The 21,729-nt window shown below is 41.5% G+C and overlaps 1 protein-coding gene across 1 annotated transcript in view; it reads right to left on the bottom strand.

Annotated features, from left to right (window-relative positions):
- The window catches only part of LOC115077582 (olfactory receptor 5V1-like), a 70,549-nt gene extending 68,098 nt beyond the window's left edge, over positions 1-2,451 (bottom strand). The window contains exons 1-2 of the mRNA XM_029579879.1: positions 2,424-2,451; positions 1,975-2,210 (exon numbers count right to left, since the gene is read on the bottom strand). Of these exons, the coding sequence (XP_029435739.1) occupies positions 1,975-2,210; positions 2,424-2,451 (264 nt within the window). The remainder of the gene's footprint in view (positions 1-1,974; positions 2,211-2,423) is intronic.
- Positions 2,452-21,729: the final 19,278 nt, after the last annotated feature.

Raw genomic sequence — 21,729 nt, 5'->3', positions numbered from 1 at the left:
TTTAAAAGAAGCGCACACAGCCTACATATGCGTGCGCTACCTGGCGCGCGCACATGTACACCTGATTTTATAACTTGCCCACGCAGGCGCACGTAAGTTATAAAATCAGGGCTCAGCGCGCACAAGGGAGTGCACAATTGAGCACATTGCGCACGCCGAGCCGCGCTGCCTTTCCTCTTTCCCTCTCAGGCCGCTCCAAATTCAGAGTGGCCTGGAAAGGATCTTCCCTTCCCCCTAACCTGACCTTCCCACCCCCTTCCCCTAACCTTGCCCCCCCCCCCCCCAGCCCTACTCTAATCCCCACCCTGTCCTTTGTCTTACCTTTTGAGCCTGCCTCTGGGCAGGCACAAGTCATGTGCACCGGCAGGCTGCCGGCACATGATCCTCCAACATAGAGGCAATGGCTGCTCTGTCGGAGGCCTTCGGCCCCGCCTCTGGACTGCCCATCCCTGCCCCACCCCACCCCTGGACCACCCCTTTTGTAAAGCCCCGGGACTTACACATGTCCCGGGGCTTTACGCATGTCACCGGGCCTTTCTAAAATAGCGTAAATCCTCCATGATGAGGGTTACATCCACTGGATTTACGCGTGTAACACTTTTAAAATACGTCCCATTGCATTTGAGGACTGGCCTAAAGTAATGTACAGACTGAAGTGACATTGAATGATGGAAAATAGTAAATGCATTAATACTATGCGTACTACTCATATACATTTTTGAAACAAAGAGTTTCTAAGGATGGACCCCAAATGCCCTGATCAGAATGGCTAGATTACTTTGGTTTGCACTGTGGGGGCATGTATCTTCTTTTCAAGACCCCAGCCTTTGAATTTGGTAGGCTTCACTATCTTGTAACATCTCTTCTCTTACCCCTACATTTTTTATTGGAGCATTTGCAATTCATGGTTTGAATATTTCCTACATTTGTTTATTTCAGGTCTTTTTTCTCTATATAATTTTATTTATTTATTTATTTATAAATTTTTATATACCGCGGCACGTTGAAAACATCACCTCGGTTTACAGTAAACAATAATTCAGCAACTAGCTTTACATTCTAATCACCATAGAACAAAACAAGTACAATTAAGTCAAAGTAAAATAGAAACAAATAGTGCAACTTGAACAAGTCTAAAATGGGTAGTAAAATAGAAGGTAAGTATAAATATCTAGGTATATTCAAACAATATGAGTCGGGTGAGTCCAAGATTGCATTCTATTTGTAGAATGAGATTGTATTTAGGGGACACAAATAGCTTACAAAGGATTGCCAGAGGATGAAATTATGAGGAAATGTGGATAACAAAGGGGGTGGAAAGATTAGCAGTTCAGATTAAGGACATTCTTATACTGGGTAAGCTTGTTTAAATAGCCAGGTTTTGAGGTTTTGTTTAAACTTCTTATGGCAGGGCTCCTGGCGCAGGTCGGAAGGCATTTTATTCCAAATGTTAGTACCTGCAATAGTAAATGAGCGTTCCCTCGTTGAGACATGCTTCATATGCTTGAGAGTGGGAGTTTGGAGTTTGGTTTGGTGAATTGTTCTTGTTGGTCTATTTGATTTATGAAATGTGAAATGATCAGAGAACTATTGCATATCTTTGATATAGATAGATTTGTGAATTAGGGTAAGTACTTTGTACAATATCCTGGATGCTACAGGTAACCAGTGCAGGGATTGAAGTGCAGGCATGATGTGTTCGTGGCGGTGTGGATTGGTGAGTATACGTGCAGCTGCATTTTGTAGCATCTGTAATGGTTGTAGCGAATTTTTAGGCAGTCCTAGGAGGATCGAGTTGCAGTAGTCGAGTTTTGATAGAATTGTGGCTTGTAGGACTGTTCGGAGGTCGTGTGGGTGTAGAAGAGATTTAATTCTTTTCAGCGTATGTAGTTTGAAGAATCCATTTTTGACTGTGGCCGATATGAATTGTTTTAAAGAGAAATGGTTGTCAATGAATATGCCGAGGCTGCGTACCTGCTGTACCATGGCAGGGCTGGTTTGTAACGTATGAAAAGAATTGATGGACGCATTGTTCTGCGGAGTAATAATGAGTAGTTCTGTTTTAGTAGTGTTTACTGCCAGGAAGTTTTCCGTGAGTAGATTCTTTATTTCAGTAAGAGCAGCATCCCAGAGTTTCAGGGCATTAGGTAGGGAGTCATTAATGGGAATGAGGATTTGCACGTCCTCAGCGTATATGAAGTTCAGAAAACCTAGTTTATTCAAGAGTTGACAGAGGGGGGTGAGGTAGATATTGAACAGGGTTGAAGAAAGAGAGGAACCTTGAGGTACTCCTTGTTGCAGTTTTTTGGGTTTAGATTTGTGGCGGCCAATTTTTACACTGTATTTCCTGTCACTCAGAAATGATTGTAGCTTCAACGTCCAAAGTACAACACAATCCATAATACCACCTATCAACCACTCACCTTCAGTCAGAGGCTTAGGGGTACGCATCGACAATCAATTCAACCTTAAATCTTTCATCCACAACACAACCGAGGAATGTTACTTCAAACTACAAGTACTAAAATATCTGAAACCACTCCTTCACTTCAAAGACTTCCACTTAGTAGTTCAGTCTTTAATTCTGTCCAAGTTAGACTACTGCAATTCTCTCCTGCTAGGTCTTCCGCTATCATCCATAAAACCCTTACAGATGGTACAAAACGCCACGGCGAGGCTACTCACCAACACCAACAAAAGAGACCACATCACTCCAATTCTGCTTTACCTCCACTGGCTTCCCATAAAAGCTAGAATCACCTTCAAGACACTATCAATGATCCACAAGGATATTATGGGAAGCGCCCACTTAAATCTTACCTCGCAACTCCGCCTTCACACATCAAAAAGACCTATCAGATATAACTATAAAGGTTCTCTACATACTCCCCCGATTAAAACCTCGCTAGCCAAACGAGCACTCTCCACAGCCGGGCCCACCCTTTGGAACTCACTGCCGCCAGATCTTCGACTGGAAACCTGCCATCTAACCTTCAAGAAAAACCTTAAAACATGGCTCTTCTGGCAAGCCTTTCCAGAAATGCAGGAACACTTCGACACAGGTCAAAGAACAAAATAGCGCAATATAAAGTCCACCACCAACCTTACACCCTCAGGACCCTCAGGAACTTATTGCCCACCTGCTATGATCCCCTTCCCATGGTTATGTCTTTCAACATTGAACACTGTCTCCTGTATACTCTACCTGTACAATTCAATCTTATCTACCAATTATCTTGCAGTATTCGTACCATTTATTCAGGTTATTAATCAAATTTTTTGTCGTCTATTTTACATTTATATATTTTATTTTACATTTAATACTTAATATGAATTGATTTACATTTTTTGTTCAATATTCTGTTGCTTGTTTAATGTAACGCTACACGTTCTCTGTTCAATACTATGTTTGTTGTTTAATGTAACGCCCCCCGGCGACAGTTGTGTTATATGGAAACCGACTTGATTTGATATATATATATATCGAGAAAGTCGGTATATAAAAACCCTAAATAAATAAATAAATAAATAAAGGGTGGAGCCAGTAATGCCAATCTGGGCGAGGCGGTTAAGGGTATTGTGGTTAATCGTATCGAATGCAGAAGATATGTCAAGTAGCGCTAGAATGTAAGAGTGACCAGTGTCAAGGGCTTTTAGGATGGTTTCTGAGAGTGATAGAAGGAGGGTTTCAGTGCTATGGTACTTGCGGAATCCATACTGGGAGGGGTAGAGTAGTTGATTTTCATCTAGAAATTCTATAAGTTGCTTATTGATAATTTTTTCTATTATTTTAGATAGAAAAGGGAGGTTTGAGACTGGACGAAAGTTAGAAGGTTCAGTAGGGTCCAAATCCAATTTCTTGAGAGTCTGCTTTACTTGGCATGTTTAAGTTGTGTAGGTACCAGTCCAGTGGTGATAGATTTGTTAATGATATCAGAGATCGGTTTGGCTATCATAGTAGGAATAGCAAGGAGAGTTGTTGTAGGCATGGTATCAAAGGGGTGCGTTGCTGGTTTGATCTTCTTGAGGATTGCTTCGATTTCTATTACACTAGTGGTTTCAAAGTTAGAAAGGGTAGCTGAGAAATGTAAAGTTTGGTAGGGATTGTGTGTGGGAGAGTAGTGCGTGGGGGAGTTAATGTGTGTGTTGGTATCTGCAGCAATGGTGGTAGAGGGCAAGCTATTAAAACATGCCATAAGTGTATCAATTTTGTCATGAAAATAAGCGGCTAGATTCTCACATTTGTTCTTACCCTCATTTTCTGCATTAATATTTGCAAGGGGGGGTGATGAAGCTAGATACATATTGGAAAAGAGCACGTGGGTTGAACTGGTATTTATGGATCCTTGACGAATAGTAGTCTTTCTTAGCTTTGTCTGTGGTTTTACGGTATTCGTGTAGATGTGATCGGAATTTTGAAAGTAATGATGCTGTTTGGTATCTACACCATTTCTTTTCTGTTTTTCGTAGTTTGGATTTCATATTTCTAAGCTCAGGAGAGTACCCAGGTTTTTTATCTTTCTTCTCTGAGGAGATTTCTTTAGTAAGAAGAGGGCAGAGCTTATTTGCTATATCACTGGTGATTTGGTGCCATGAGGAAACAGCTGAGTTGGCATCAGAGAGGTCTAAATTCCTTAGACCTATTGTTATAGGGTCAATAATATCTTCAGGTTTGCAATGTAATGGTCTTTTTATTATGGCGAGGAGGGTGGAGGGAAAGCTTCATAGTGCAGATGTGTCAATCCGGTAATGGTCAGACCACGAAATGGGAGTGCATTTAGGAGAGTCTGTTTGAATGAGGGAATTTGTAAAAATAACATCCAAGGTGTGTCCTGCTTTGTGGGTGGGGTTTGAAATATGTTGTTTAAATCCTAGTGCATTTAAGGAGGTCAGGGTGGCTTCGCAGGATGGTGAGAGTGGAGAGCAGTCAAAGTGGAGATTTAAGTCTCCTAGGATGATGGCAGGGGTGTTAATGGCTATGTATTTAGAGATGTATTCCGTAAGTGGTGAAGGGTTGTTTTCTAGAATGCCTGGGGGAGCATAGATTAGGCAGATTTGTAAGACCTTAGATTTGAAGAGGCCAATTTCAATCTTGTTAGGCGGTGAGATGGATTGTAGAGTGAGGTTGAATTTCTTTTTGGCAGCCAGGAGGAGTCCACCTCCTTTCCTTTTACTTCTAGGAATGGAGAAAACATTGTATGAATCAGTAGGTAATTGGTTTATTATGGCTGTATCTGTGTTCCTTAGCCATGTTTCTGTTATTGCACAAATATCAGGGGATTCGTCAGTCAGGATATCACAAATGAGAGAAACCTTTTTCAGGTTAGATTTAGAATTCAGTAGTAGAATAGAGAATGTCATTAAACCTAAGATTTGATTAAAGGGGGAGGCCATGATAGGGATTAGAGAGTTGTAGGAAGTTGGATTGTGTTTAATTCTCATAGAATTAAGAGCATAGTTGGAGTATTTGAGAATGGGAATTTTTTGGGTATTCATGGAATTCCAATTTGACAACAACACTTATCTTTTATTGTAGGGGTGCACAAAGGGGTGCACAAAGGTGCACGAAGGGGCGAGCCCCTTTGACGCACTCCTTCGGTGTGTGACGCTCGGCGCGTGGCACCTAGCTGGGCTGGAAATTTAAAGCCCAGTGAGGGCTGTTTCGATTGGCCGGTTGTCCCCGCCTCCGTGCATTGGTCATTTCTGCGGAAGAGGTGGGACGAAGACCCGAAGGAGTAGGAGGTCCGGCAGCGGTCGTGTGGACGGTAAGGAGAGCCTCGTGGTCGGTGCGCGGGCCCCCTCGTGGTAAGAGAGCAATTAAGCAAGGCCTTAACCCGATGGGTCCCGGGCGCCGATCGCACAGGCCTTCACTGCTGTCGATCCGTCCAGGCAAAGAAGATTTTTCCTTACATTTACTGATATTATTTTTGAAATGAATAATATAGTAAGAATGCCTCATTTTAATGTCTCTAAACGTACATGCATTGTGAAAGTACACACACACTTTTAGGAGTCTGAAAATCCAGCCCACCTACCAGAAAAATTCCTTATGCTTCAGAAATAAATCCTGACTAAGGCTTGCAAAATGTATCCCAGAGTTTGCGAGGTGAAATAAAACTTGTATCACTGAAAGAGAAGAATCCTCAGTCCTATGTACGATACAGATCAAACTGAAATGGTGCAACTTCCTTGATGGATGCAGAACAGGCAAGTTAAATGCAGACAGCACACCATCCACAATCTTCAGTATTATATACAGCCTTGACTTCAAAGCAGAAAGAACCAATTTCTCAGCTGAGCAATTGCAGAATGGATCTAGTTAGAAGGGATTTATTCACACTTCAGACTTTCAGTCGAGCCAAAGAATCTCATATACCTCATTTCCCTCCAGACCTTCGCTTGGAGCCATGCCACTCTACATTTAAAGGGAAACTTAAGACTTGGCTTTTCAAACAAGCTTTCCCCTAGAACCAAGAACACGAAGTAAAGTCTTTTCAAGCCCACAACGAGTTATTCAGATCTATTTTTTTTTCTTCCTTTGTTAATCAGAAATTTACACATGCTGACTTCAATGTAAAAACTTGTTACTTAGTTCTTGTTTCAATGCAAAACTTCTTTTATTCTGTTCTATGTAAACCGCTATTTGTAGCAATAGTTACTGTTCTTTGTGAACCGGGGTGATATGTATATTATACAGGAACCTCCGGTATATAAATTATTTAAATAAATAAATAAATACCTATTCACAATTTGCAGAAATGAAAAATGCAGGTTCTGAAGATTGCTAAGAGAAGGAAGACCCTTGGTACCGACTCTGAACTACAATTTAAGCTCTTCATTTAATTTCTTGGTGATGGCTTTTGCATCATTGGAATGAAGAATCTGTTGAGTTGGGAATGATTAAGTTGGCTGCTAAATCCATTTGGGCCATGACCCCATGATGCATTGTCTTTGCTATGTATCTTTTCTTTAGGTTAATGTTTATTGTTCCTGGTCCTACAGCCCTATGGGGTAGGTCATTTTATTATGATCATCTGATGTAAAGCATCAATAATAAAGTTGCTTTATATAAGTTTTCCATGATTTTATAGTGTATAGGAGATACAGAAAAGGGCAGCCAAAATAGTGTGGGGTCCATGAAAGAATTCCTATGAATTGTGGCTTAAAAATAACAGAAATGTACAACCTAGGAGAGAGGAGGGACAGAGGAGATATGGCAGAGACATTCAAATACCTGAAAGGTATCAATACAACTCAGGAACAAAGCTTATTCAATGGAAAGGAAGTTCTAGAACAAGGGGGTCAAGACATGAGGTTCCAAGACTTTAGCTTGAGGAGCAACATCAAGAGGTATTTTTTATGTAGAGAGTGGCGGATGCATGGAATGATGTTCTGGATTGGATAGTGTAGGCTAAATGGAACATAATTAAGAAGGGTTCAGAGAATCAGCTCTGACTGGCAAGCTATGAGATCCTCATGTTCAGGTCGGTATGACAGGGTAAGCTCTCTAAAGGCCATGTAGACCTGGGTGGCCAGATGTTAGGGACATGGCTGTGCTTGTGTGATGGTTGTTTGAATTGATGCTGAACTTGTGATTACACAGGGGAGGGGAGGGTACTGAGTCTGACTAAACAGGGGACTCTGCATGCTCAGCAATCCAGGAGGACACTTTAACTTTTGCAGAATTGCGATCGCACAGCTTATTTCTGATTGAAGTCTGAGGAACCACATTTCCCTTGTGCTATCTGAGCTTCATTGGCTGCCTCTTCAATGGCACATAACCTATGAAGTGGCTATATGGAGCATAAACTGTTGGCACTTAACTCGTGGCATGGGTGAATGCTCTGCTTCTGGTTTACAACCCATCAAGGTGGCTATGTTCTTTTCAAAGAGGGCTGTTGAACATTCCTACTATTTGCCTAGCCCACCTGGCAGAGACTAGAGAACAAGATTTTTCCATTGTGGCTCCCACTATTGTGGCCCTCCCTCCATCAGAAACTGCAATTGAGAACTTGCACTAAGAGTTTCAAGGAATTATTAAAAATCTATGTGTTCAGGCATGCATTGTAACAATTTGTCACAGTAAAGTTCTCTCCATCAGTTTATATTGTTCATCTGATTCTGTTTTAGTCTGTTTGGTTTCTTTTATTGCTTATATATGTAAAATTGTTCACCACCTAGGGCTTTGTCACTGGCAGGTTGTAAATGCTAATAAATACATTTGATGACAAACCTGCAGTTACATTCAATGGCTGGAAACTGATGTAAGGATGATTCTAAAAGTGTCTTCAATAAAAGCATCTGTGTCTTCACAGTCACTGATGTGTAAAGGGTATAATTGCTATCAGACACTCCCAATGCAGGGGTGTCTTGTGGAGAGGGACCCACTTTAGCACCCTTACCTTTCTTCTCTTCCATTATCCTAAGAAGGTGGCTGAGACTCCAGTGTAGCATTCCAGAGACTCCACAGTGGAGTTCCAGGGTCTCCAGGAGTTTTGGAATCTTCCTGGAATCCCAGACGTATGAGTGGTTTGGAGGTGATCAGTGGTGAAAAGGGAGTTAGTGCTATATTTCATGTGCACCAAGGGAAGATAACCTGCATATGGGGAGTGGAAATCCGAATGAACTGTATTCGATGGGGGGGAAAGGCTGATGTGCACGGAGCAGGAGAGAGACCTTGGGGTGATAGTGTCTAATGATCTGAAGTTGGTGAAGCAATGTAACAAGGCGATAGCAAAAGCCAGAAGAATACTGGGCTGCATAGAGAGAGGAATATCGAGTAAGAAAAGGGAAGTGATTATCCCCTTGTACAGGTCCTTGGTGAGGCCTCACCTGGAGTACTGTGTTCAGTTCTGGAGACCTATCTACAAAAAGACAGAAACAAGATGGAAGCGGTACAGAGAAGGGCGACCAGAAAGGTGGAGGGTCTTCATCAAATGACTTATGAGGAGAGATTGAAGAATCTAAATATGCATACCCTGGAAGAAAGGAGGAGCAGGGGTGATATGATTCAAATTTTCAGATACTTGAAAGGTTTTAACGATCCAAAGACAACGACAAACCTTTTCCATCAGAAAAAAAATCAGCAGAACCAGGGGTCACGAGCTGAAGCTCCAAGGAGGAAGACTCAGAACCAATGTCAGGAAGTATTTCTTCACGGAGAGGGTGGTGGATGCCTGGAATGCCCTTCCGGTGGAAGTGGTAAAGACCAGAACTGTGAAGGACTTCAAAGGGGCGTGGGATAAACACTGTGGATCCATCAAGTCTAGAGGACGTGAATGAAGAGGGGATGACTTGTGGGAATGAAGGCTACTACCTGGAGATAATACCCTTATTCAATATACATACACATGGTTAATGCGACTCCAACATTGCTCTAAGCTTCAACGGTAAGAGGAAATGTGGAAAAAAAAAGGATTTGCATTCACAAAAAAGCGGGGTGTAGCTGGCTTGTTATGGCAGTTACTACCCCCAAACCAAATAAGCCTGATACATTACTTTCAACTCAGAGCCAGCATTGCTCTCTGCTTCAATGGCAGGAGAGAAAGTCTGATACTTCACTTCCAACGCATAGCTCTCTGCTTCAACGGCAGGGGAGAAAGTCTGATACTTCACTTTCAATGCATATACAGCATAGCTCTCTGCTTCAATGGCAGGGGAGAAAGTCTGATACTTATTTATTTATTTTTTTATTTTATTTAAAGTTTTTTATATACCGACAACCGTTTGCACATCGAATCAGTTTACATATAACTTGTGACTATTCGGCAATGCCTTTACATGGAACAGGAACTATGCGTACAAGAACTAACAAAATAACCTGGAAAAACTAGTAACTATTTACAGGATTCAGTGGTATATCGTCCATAAACAGATTAGAAAAGGAGTCCATAAAATGATTGAGGATCTGGGTAGGCAAAGAAAATTACAGGATTTGCGATTGAACAATATGGCAACAGAAGGATGTTCCAAAGGTTTTAGTAGAAGGGGGAGAGAGGAGCGGGATGAGTAGTTTAACTAGGTATTAACACGAGGGGAGGTAGAAGCATATTGTAAAAGGTAATACAATGTAAAGGTGCTAGCCGCAGCTGAGTGGGTCGTCAGGGGGGTGGTTTTCGTAGGAAGGGTAGGCCTGTAGAAACAGCCAGGTTTTTAGCTTTTTTTAAAATTTGGGTGTAGAGGTTTCAGTGCATAAATCTGGGGGCATGAAGTTCCATAGGGTGGGGCCAGACAAGGAAAAGGCTCTGTTCATTGTGGTGATTAGTTTAGTGGATTTGATAGAGGAGGTACGTAGAGTTCCTTGGAGGGTAGTAAGGGTTGGTCTAGTAGAGGTGCGAAGAAGAAGTGGGGTGTTTATCCAGTCAGTGTTTTCATTGGTAATGCTTTTATGTATAAGGAAAAGACCTTTGAAAATGATGCGGGATTGTATTGGCAACCAGTGGAGGTCGATGAGGGTAGGAGTGATGTGGTCACGTTTTCTGGAGTTGGTGAGGATACGAGCTGAGGCATTCTGCAAGAGTTGTAATGGTCTTGTGTGTGTGGCAGGAAGGCCAAGGAAGAGTGCGTTACAGTAATCCATTTTAGAAAAGATAATAGATTGTAGTACTGTACGAAAATCAGTGAAGTATAGGAGGGGTCTGAGTTTCTTGATGGTTTGCAGTGAAATAGCAGTCACTTAGGATAGATTTAATGAAGGGTTTAAGAGAGAGCTGGTTGTCAATAAGGACACGAAGGCTAAGGGTGTGAGGGGGGAATGAGGTGGTGGAGTACGCAAGGGGAATGGAGGGAGAGGGATGTTTGTTGGAGATGATAATGAGTTCTGTTTTTTGTGGATTGAGAGCGAGGTGCATGTCAGTGAGTAGTTGGTTGATTGCAGACAGGCATGATTCCCAGTTTTGAAGAGCGGTTTGGAGGGAATCGGTGAAGGAGAAAAGAATTTGGACGTCATCTGCTAGATAAAGATTGGTAAGGAGGGTGGTGAGGGGGAGCATGTAAATGTTAAATAGGGTGGAGGATAGAGAGGAGCCCTGGGGAACACCTCGGTCAAGGCTATTGGGTCGGATTCATTATTGCCAGTGGAAACTGTGTAGTGACGATCTTGTAAGTATGATTTGATCCAGGAGAGAGCGGTGCCGGAGATTCCGATGTTACTGAGAATGTTGATTAATATGATATGGTTAACGGTATCAAATGCAGCAGAAATGTCTAACATGGCAAGAAGAAATGAGTTCCCAGAGTCAAATCCTCTGATAATGGTGTCAGTCAGGGATAGAAACAATTTTTCAGTGCTCAGATTTTTACGGAAGCCGTATTGTGTGGCTGAAAGGATGTTGTGTTTTTCTAGGTAGTCAGAAAGGCGAGAGTTGACTAGTTTTTCCAAGATCTTAGATAGGAATGGGAGGTAAGAGATAGGTCTGAAATTGGCTAAGATGGCAGGATCAAGGCTAGGTTTTTTAAGGATGGGTTTCACCACAGCCTGTTTTAGAATATTGGGGACTGTGCCTTGTTCTAAGGAACAGCTGCAGATAGATGAGAGAGGTTTGGCAATGACTTTGGGGATAGCTAGGAGGAGTTTGGTGGGAATGGTTTCAGAGGGATGAGAGGAGGGTATCATTTTTTAAAAGTGAAGTGGGAGGAGGGTATTTTTTGAAAGTGTAGTGCTGTCCAGGTGTCCTTGCTGTCCAGGTGTCAACTGCTGTCCAGGTGTCCTTGGAATTCCTCCAGGTCAGCCTCAGTAGGGCATTAAAGTTCACACATTTTTTGAAAGTGAAGTGGGAGGAGGGTATCATTTTTTGAAAGTGAAGTATCACTTCACTTTCAAAGCATAGCCAGCATAGCTCTCTGCTTCAACAGCAGGGGAGGAAGTCTGATACTTCACTTTCAAAGCATAGCAGCATAGCTCTCTGCTTCAACGGCAGGGGAGAAAGTCTATTACTTCACTTTCAACGCATATCCAGCATAGCTCTCTGCTTCAATGGCAGGGGAGAAAGTCTGATACTTCACTTTCAACGCATATCCAGCATGGCTCTCTGCTTCAACGGCAGGGGGAATGTAGAGGAGGGGATCTATATGTAGATAACAACCAACAAGGACTGAATTACATAGTCAGGTAAACAAAAGCATGGGTGTGGCTTGCCTATTGCGGCGGTTACTACCACTAACTAAGCTACATATTCACTTGGATGCAGTTCCAGCACTGCTCTCTACATTAATGGTGGGGTGGAAGGGAAATAGAACTAAAAGGTACTAAGAGCCAAGAGTAACAAGATGGAAAAAAAAAGTGCATAGCTTGCTGGGCAGACTGGATGGGCCGTTTGGTCTTCTTCTGCTGTCATTTCTATGTTTCTATGTTTCATTGTCTTAAGAAATTAATTTACTTGCTGGTCAGAGGAAAGATTGTCAGTCTGATGAAATCTCTACATAATAGCTGCTCAGCTGGCATTCATCTAACTCTTCAGTACATTTTCCAGTTTCCTGTTCCTCTACTGAAATATAGAGATTTGCAACTACTAATACAGATGGTAACTTTCAGACGAGCACACAGGTGCCTGTATATGCATGTATGCGCGTGCAAGTGCACATACACTGGAATTTGACATCATGCACTCATGCTATTGGAATGATGCTTGTCTGTTGTTTGTAGCTTTTGGGTGGGAGGTCTGGGTGAACTGGTGGGAGTTCCTAGTAAAGTGCTAGAGGTCTACGTGAAATAATGGTCTGGATGAACTAGTGATTCCAAGTATGCACTGTTATGCGCCAAACACGCTTATGATGCTTCTGATATAGATGCCCCTGTAATCGACATTCTAGCCTGAAGTTCTGACCTTTGCCTTCTGCTCTTGTGACCCTATAATTAGGCATCACAAATTGTCGCCAGCTTCAACTGCTGTCCAGGTGTCCTTGGAATTTCTCCAGGTCAGCCTCAGTAGGGCATTAAAGTTCACATAGCCAGAAAGGCTAAGTTAGCAGAGGATTATGGGCCAGTTGCTGTCTCCATGTTGATCTCAATCTCAGGCACACTACCAAATGCTTTCAGAATGGTATGCAATTACTTTACAATATACCTTCCTCCACATTTAATTGTGAGTTATTAAACACAAATTATTATAATTATTTTATGTATAACATTATTTCATGTATAAAATGTGTCTATCTTTTTCCAAATGAATAGAGAAAGTATACTTGTTTCTGCATTACAAATCTACCTATGTACATAAACATATGTGTACTTTTGGGGCAGAAATACCTGGTATGTTATTGTATTGATTTGATTTGATTTAATTTGATTTCTATTCAACCTTTCAGCACCTCAAAGTGTATTACATTCAGGTACTGTAGGCATTTCCCTATCCCCAGAGGGCTCCCATCACACAGTTTATAAAAAAAAGCTTGCAGTCCCGGATATGGGACATTAGGAGAAGCCTCTGTAGGTAACTACAAAGAAGCTGTGGATGTTGAAGGTGCAGTAGGAGGATTAGAGATGTTGTCCCCCCAGGAGGGTTTTGGGACACAGCTGGCCAACAGGACATCCCCTATCCCATTGAACCGCCCCGAGGTGGTTACATTAGACACTTTATGGGACATGACGGCGGGAGTGCTCAATAATATAAAAAGTTTGGAGAATAAGGTAGAAGCAATGAATACTGGGAATTAAAAAGATGTTCTTCAAATTCAAAAACAAATAAAAGAATCTGGTGAAAAGATTAAAAGTTTAGAATTGGAAGATAAGAAAAATCAAGATTTCCAAATAGCAGTCTTGAAAGATAGAGATAATATTACAAAGAGAGTTGAAAACCTCGAAAACAACTCCAAACGTCTAAATTTGAGATTCCTGAACTTCCCCAGGATAATTGGGGAAGCTCCTTTAATTTCCCTTAAGAAATTTCTAATTGAACGTCTTGGATTTGTTTTAGAGGACTCCCCAGTGGTAATTAACTTCTATTATTTGCCTAAACCAAGGAATCAGTTATTACAACCATCTGATCAAATTTTTCAAGGAGATTTAACCAATTTTCTTGAGGATTCTTCAGCACAGGTAATTGATAGGGGTACATTGTTGGAAAATTTTTCCTCTATTAATGATATAAATCTTGTGATGAAAAAATATTTTGCCAAATTCCCTATCAGCTATCTGGGCAAAGATATTAAGGTATTCCCAGATTTGGCTGCATCTACACAGCAGAGGCGGAAATCCTTTTTGGGTTACCGTCAAGAGGTCATTGCTTTGGGTTTCTCTTTTGTTCTAAGATTTCCCTGTAAATGTTTAATATCAAAGCAAGATGAAGCTTTTATTTTTTTTGCTCCTGAACATTTAAAAAACTTTATAGAACAACGGAAGATCACAACCTCATCCCCAGTGTCTAATAATAACTGAAATATATCCAGTTTCTGTATTAGCCCTATTTGATTATGAAACTTAATTTAATAATCTCCCTGTAATTTCTGATATTCCTGCATATCTCTCAAGGTTGATTTGAAATAAGGTATGGTTTAGTGTAACGTAATGTATTTATATTGAATACTTTTGTTTGTTTTTTTTTAGTTAAGCTATCTGTTTGGTTACCTGAAACCATTATTTTTCTGTTTCTGTAAATCATTTTTTGTGATTTATTGAAAAATTCATAAATAAGGAATTTAAAAAAAAAAAAAAAGCTTGCATAAATCTGTGCGGGCCTACTTACATATTCAAATTGTATACCTTGGACAGTTTTGAAAGCTGGCCTATAAGCCATTAATCCTTTTTCTGTCTTTCTCTTTTTCTCTCTCTATGGTGAGAAAATTGATGGAGGGTTTCCTAGCCCTCTTTCATTGACTGAATATTATTCAAGAGATTTGCCTGGCTTTTCTGTATGAAATCCTTCAGTTCCTCTGCTTCTCAGAGTGTAATTAGCTAGGAAGCTGCCTTTAATAATTGTCTTCTGCTTTAGCTAAGAATGGTCTATAAGATGCTGGCAACTCTACCTGCCCTCAATGAGTTATGGCCTACAGTCTCACATACTAATGGCCTCTTAATTTCCTCCTACCAGAAGATACTCGGGATGTGCATCAGTTGAAACAAAAACAGGAAATGTTAACTAAATGTTCTGTTTCTTTTCTTTTATTTTGAAAACAAAATGAAAGAAAAATGAATAAATTTCACTCATTGCCATTTGTTTCATTTTAAAATACAGGGCATCCTGCTGTAAAACAAAACAATAGTAATACCAAAAGACTCAAGAATAACCAAAAATCCACAACAAACAAGAAAATAAGATTTGGTTATAGAAAAAGAACTCTATATGTATTCCCAAGCAACCGTCATATTTGGCCACAGTGAGCTGGTGGCTTATATGTGCAAGCTCGTATAGCTACTAGAGATGTGCCTTCGTTTTTCACGATTTAGCCAATGCCAACGACATTGTCTAAATCGTCATTGTTGGGGAAGTTGGGAAAAAGAATCAAAATTCCACGAATTTTCGGGTTAAAGTCGGTTTTTTATTACTGCGCACTAACGGATGTTAGTGCGCATGGACTATCCGTTAGCGCGCAGTCGCTGGACGTAGTGCGCAGTACATGGCGCCTCACCGTACTGCGCACTAACGGATTATTAGTGCGCACTAGGTACATGGCAGTGCGCAGTGATATATGTTAGTGCGCACTAACGTAAATTGATACTAAATTGACACTTTTTTTAAAATTGAAGGTTGAATATGTATTCCTATTGGGTGTCTTCTTGTTTTTTTATTCATTACCAAGGTTACCAACAGCCAAGGTGCTGTTTTTTACAGATTGTTTTATATGGGGGATGGGGAATGGGAATGGGGGATAGAGCTATTAGCTTGAAGTTCTAATCCTACTGTAGTAGTGTGTCTGTGGATATTGTGATTATGTCATCAATCATGTGACTAGAATTTGTTTGATATATTATGCATAATATTCATTTGCATCATTTTTGAATTGGCCACTTAAATTAATAGGTTTATTTTCCCTCCTACTTTTAGTCAATAGGTAGCAATAATAGCTATATAATAAGGGGTGCTCTGCTTATGTGTTGCTTTTGTTTTGTGGGTTTGAGGAGAAAACATCAGTCAATCAGTTTATAGCTAGCTGCAGCTGTTGATTTGATAGTTAGTTAATATTATACAGCCTTTATTGTTATTAAGGGGTACTAGCTGCTAGCTGGCTTAGCTAGCTGATACTAGTATCAGCCTATGATACTAGCAGCCAGCCAGTAGCCAGCCATTGCCACTAGCCACAGTAGCATATAGCTAGCTACTGGTAGCAGCCAAGCCACTAGCCAAAATAGCCAATAGCCACAACCAGTGAGCTGAGCTGAGCTCTACTCTTTTTTTCTGTTTCTTGAGTGAGCTCTTCGTTCGCAGCATTCCTAGCCTAGGCATAGGCAGGCACCAGCACTCCAGTCCAGCAGCAGTGCTTGCTTATAAAGGACAAGGTGAAGGTACTAAGGTAGGTGCGTTGATTGCTTTCTGAACATTGCAGCAGTAGAGTTTTAATAGATTTATAAAGATATAAAATTATATAATATTTATCAATATTATATAGATGTATGTGTAATCTACCAGATTTATCACTAATAGTGTTTATAGCTAGCTAGCCATAGCCAGTGACACTAGGCTAATAGCTAGCTTGGCTATTAGCCTAGTGTCACTGGCTATATTGGCTAGCTATTAAAGCCAGTGAGTCACTACTATCAAATCAATTCTACTACTAAACCTATAATTGGCCAATAGTCTGTCCAATATCCTATATTACGTATCTTGTGCTTGGCTTGAGGCTTCTGCTCCTTGTGTGAGATTTGTGGGTAAGACTTGAAGTGGGAGGGAGAAGTTATTTTAGTTCAAAGAACAGAATAGGCCTGAAAAGGATATGAAAAAATAGGAATAGGACTTCTCTAACCTCAATGCAGAAAAGCCTAGCCACTAGCCAGTCCTGCCAGGAGGCTAGTGTAATGAGTGAACTGAAGTATTGCAGCCTAGTTTCAGTCTCAGTCTGCTGCAGTTTGATGCTCTGGCCAATGCATGGTATAAATTGCAATATAATATATTAGTAAGTATACTATATCAAATTATCAATTGTCAGTGTCACTCACTGACTAATAAATAATCACTATATCCTTCTTTGTCCTGTGGTCTGGGGGTAGCCTTAGCAATAGCTAGCTAGCTAATGCTATTAGCTCAATAAAGTTTTAAAAATGAATACCAAACTAATTTATTAACTTGTTTAATGTACTATATTTATTATATATTTCTTTGACCACAGAATCATAATGCCCCTACCAGTACCCTCTGGAAAAAAACGTGTTGCTAGTGATAGTGCTACTGGAAAGAGCTGTCTGCCAGTCCCTAGGAAAAAACTGCGATTTTTTGAGAAGAAAGAGGATGTAGAAGTGCAAGGAAACTTGTTGCAAGGGAAGGAACGAGCAAAATTTGAGGGAAAGGTGAAAAGATTAGATGAAAGAATGGTGCTACAGAAAGTATTGGATGATGATGATGAATCAGATATTGAGGAGGAGGAGGAGGAGGAGGAGGAGGAGGAGGAGGATGATCAGGAGTTTTTGGCTAGTAAACATTCTGAGGAGAAGGAGGAGGAGGAGAACAGAAGCAATGACAATGTTAGTCAGATTGCAAAACAAACAACTACTGCCAGTGCCAGCAGTATTGCTGGTACCCTGTCCCCTACACCATTTGAACATCCACGTGTGACTACTACTACTACTACTATTTCTACTACTAGTATGAAAATGACAAGTATCCAGCCTAGAGTAAGGAACAGTACAAGGACATCAAAGATTTGGAATCATTATCATGTTGTGGCTGACCAGAGATTTGGACAATGTATCCATTGTAAAAAGATGGTGAGCCGTGGAAGAATTATTGGACATCTTACTAACAGCAACATGAAATATCACCTTGAAAGAGAACATAGAGCACTGTTGCTTGCAGAAGAAGCTGGTCCCACTGTGCTTGCCCAGGCTTCAAGTAAAGCAACAGGGAAGCAGCCACAGAAGGAAAGTAGTAGTACTAAAGATAAAGAAGATACAGATTGTGTGCATCTGCAGAAGCAGCAGTCTCCTCTTCCTCATCCCCAGCAGCAGCGGCAAGCTACCATGGAGCAGATGGGGTGGTGTTCTTCTGCAATGTCACAGAGCAGGAAGCAGGCAATGTCTAAAGTGGGTACACGACATATTGCTCTAATGATTGCTTTGGATGATCAGCCGCTGCAGATTGTAGAAAATGAGGGATTTAAGCGGATGCTCCATTATTTCGCCCCTTACTACAAACTTCCTTCAAGAAGTACATTTAGCCGTCAGGTGCTTCCTTCCCTATACAGAAAATGTCGTGCTGAAATGCAGATTATGATGGCAAGGGCAAAGGGGAGGAGCATCCATCTCACCACTGATGTTTGGACTAGTATGAATGCAATGCATGCATATTTATCTCTAACAGCACATTGGTGGCAGCTGGATGAGGCATTAATACCTGTAAGCACTAGCAGCATTGGCAGTGGCAGTGGCAGCAGCTCCAAAAAGGTTTCGCCAGGATACCATTGGGCTTTACTGCATGCTCAAGTGCTAGACAAGAGACATACTTCCGAAAATATCTTACACGCAATTCAGGGGATGATGGAAAAATGGAATGGGCTCCTTAGAAGCAGTGATATGGAATGCTTAAATGGATTTTTCATTACTGACAATGGTTCCAATATTATTAAGGCTCTGGCTGATGGTAGATTCAATGGCATCCGATGCTTTGCACATACCCTGCATCTGATAGTGAGGGATGCTTTGGGGCTTAGTGGCAAGGAAGGTGGTACTACTAGTTGTAGTAGTCAACTCCTGAAGCGGTTGATTGAAAAGTGTCGCAAAATAGCTGGGCATTTCAATCGTAGTGTAAAAAGTGGGAAGCAACTCAGAAAGAGGCAAATAGCAGTTGGCGCACCTTTGCACAACCTTCTTCAGGATGTGCCTACCAGATGGAATTCCACCTATCTTATGTTGGAGAGGTTGTCTGAACAGCAGACACCTCTTCATGATTTGGCAATGGCAACTGAAATTGGATTGGAAAATCCTCTTGGATGTCAGGACTGGACAAACATTGCACACATGGTGCATGTCCTCAAGCCTTTCAAAGTATATACTGATGCATTGAGTTCAGCTAATGCCACTTTGGGTGGTGTCATCCCTGTAATAAACTATCTGGAGGAGGTATTAGAGGAATTTCTGCATCATCCAGATTTCTCTAAGGAAGTGTTAATGCTTGTTAAATGCTTAAAAGAGCAAGTTGAAAAAAGATTGAAACCTCTCATGCAAAGGGATTGCTATATGTTAGCCACGATGTGTGACCCACGTGTGAAAGGCAGTATTGCTCTCAAGAACAATGCTCTTACACATTGGAAAAAAAAGTTGATTACAATGGTTGAAAACATAATGTCTAACAGGGTCTGTTCCACTGGTAACGATGAAAAAGATTTAGTATCATCCTCTCAGTCTCCAACTCCATCCTGCTCAAGTACTAGTATGATCAGCTGCTCCCCTACCCCTTCCATAACACATCAAAATATGAGTCATTCCACATTTAATGAACTGCCTGCCATGTCACAAGCAATCGCATCAGCTGTTGGCAGAAGAGTTACTACTGAGTCCTACCTGCAGGAGAATGTTTCAGAACTGCATGTTAAGAGTTTTCTGTCTGAGCCAATTCAGAGCATGGACTCAGATCCCTTGAGATATTGGGCACAGAAAGCTTCAATGTGGCCTGATCTTGCAATACTAGCACAGCACTTTCTTTCCTGCTCGCCAACAAGTGTGCAAAGTGAAAGAGTATTTTCAATGACAGGGAACATAGTGAGTCCACACCGTGCACGTTTGTCTCCAGACTTAGTCGAGCAATTGGTTTTTATCAAAACGAACTTTCCACAGCTTGGGTATCCGAACTTTCCCTGTGACTGGGAGGAGTGAGTCTCTTGTCGAGGGCCGAGATCCAAGGTCAAGGGGTGGAAGAGAGGCTTGGCTCTATGCAGCTGTGCTCCCCGCATCGCTTGCTGGGGCGCCCGGCCACAAGAGGCAGCAGCGGCCACAACATTGCCGCTGCTGCCTCTTGTGGCCCACAGGAGAAGCCAGTCTGGGAGTCACAAGACATGAACACTCTGTCCTGCTGCGTCTCCAACACAGGCTTCTCACTCCCAGGCTCCTTTCCCCCAATGTCCACCTCTGAGGCAGGCAAGTCCTCGCTGGGTTCTTCTGCCTCAGCGTCCATCTCCGACAGCATGATTGTGTGAATGAAGTATGAAAGAATTTCAGGCCAATACAATATTAAATTGCACTTACAGTGCACAGAGAGGTTGATACTCTAACTAAGTAGCTAGTGGCTGTACTAGTAGTAGCTAGCTACTAGCTAGTAGCTACTGGATATCCAAGTACTAGCTACTACTTGGATATCCAGTTTATATCCAACTAGTAGCTGCTACTACTACTAGCTACTAGTTGGATATAAACTGTTACTGTCTGTTATATCCACTACTGTAACAATATATTGATTAACCAAATATATACAGACACCCTTGAGTGTAATAAAAAGAGAAAACTGAGCACCCAGAAGTTGTACATTTCTGAAGGATTTTTTGTTCATGAGTCTGCTTTCTCCTAGTCCTTACTCCTACTTTAGTATCACAAGCATTACATTTTTTGCTTCAAATGGCTGTCTTGGTCATGGAGCAATTTTTGGCATTGACGTGTGAGTCATTGCAGTAGCTTGAGTGCTGCACACACTGCCCACAGTGCACAATATTGTATTGGCCAGGTTGAAAGATGTGTGAATGGTCAGTAGCCACGGTTGAAGCCTTGACGTTGGCGCTACTGCTCACAAGTATACAACTTGTGCTAATTCAGCCAGACTGAATGTTGTATGGAAGTGTATGACTAACTTAGTTACTACTACTAAAACAATTAAATGTGTTGGATTATAATAGACATACATCCGTACATGTCTGCTCTTTGTAATTTAGTAGTACCATACTATATTATTTTGGAATAATAATTATTAGTTAAATGACTAATAAAATAATATATAAAAAAGAACAAGCAAACATTTCCAATATAAACAAATTTATTAACATTTATATTTCACACCACCACCACCACAGTACATGCACACATTTAAAAAAAAAAAAAAAAACAAAAAAAAAAACCCAGGCCAGCAGCCCAGGTCAAGGCGAAATATGATGCCTTGACTTCATAATGTTGCAGCAGGGTCAGGCTCATGTGGAGAGGAGGGTGTCGCCACTGGAGAAACCTCCTCTGAAGCAGAGGGAACTGGCACCTCCTCCTCATGAGGCATCTCATGAGGAGGAGAAGCCATTTCCCTCTGCTCCTGAGGGGCCTCCTCCAGGGCTAACAACCTCCTCTCCACATTGCAGACACTGGCCTGCACCTCTCCGACCCTCTGCTGCAACATCATGAAGTCGGCATCATATTTCGCCTTGAACTGCCGTACTTCCTGCAGGATCTCCTCCAACTTTGAATATTGTGCACAGCAGCACTTACATGTTGGAGGAGATCCTGGAGGAAGTACGGCAGTGCTGGTGCTGGTGCTGGCACTGGCGCTGGCGCTGGTGGTGGTGCTGGTGGTGGTGCTGGTGGTGGTGCTGGTGGCAGTGGTGGGCCGCTGGCTCCTGGCAGCTTTTTCTGGTGGTCCTATAAAGAAATTAAAATAAATAATAATTCAACATGAG

The sequence above is a fragment of the Rhinatrema bivittatum genome, chromosome 16, assembly GCF_901001135.1.
Source record: "Rhinatrema bivittatum chromosome 16, aRhiBiv1.1, whole genome shotgun sequence".
Lineage (NCBI taxonomy): Eukaryota > Metazoa > Chordata > Amphibia > Gymnophiona > Rhinatrematidae > Rhinatrema > Rhinatrema bivittatum.
This window is presented reverse-complemented; position numbering and strand designations above follow the sequence as displayed.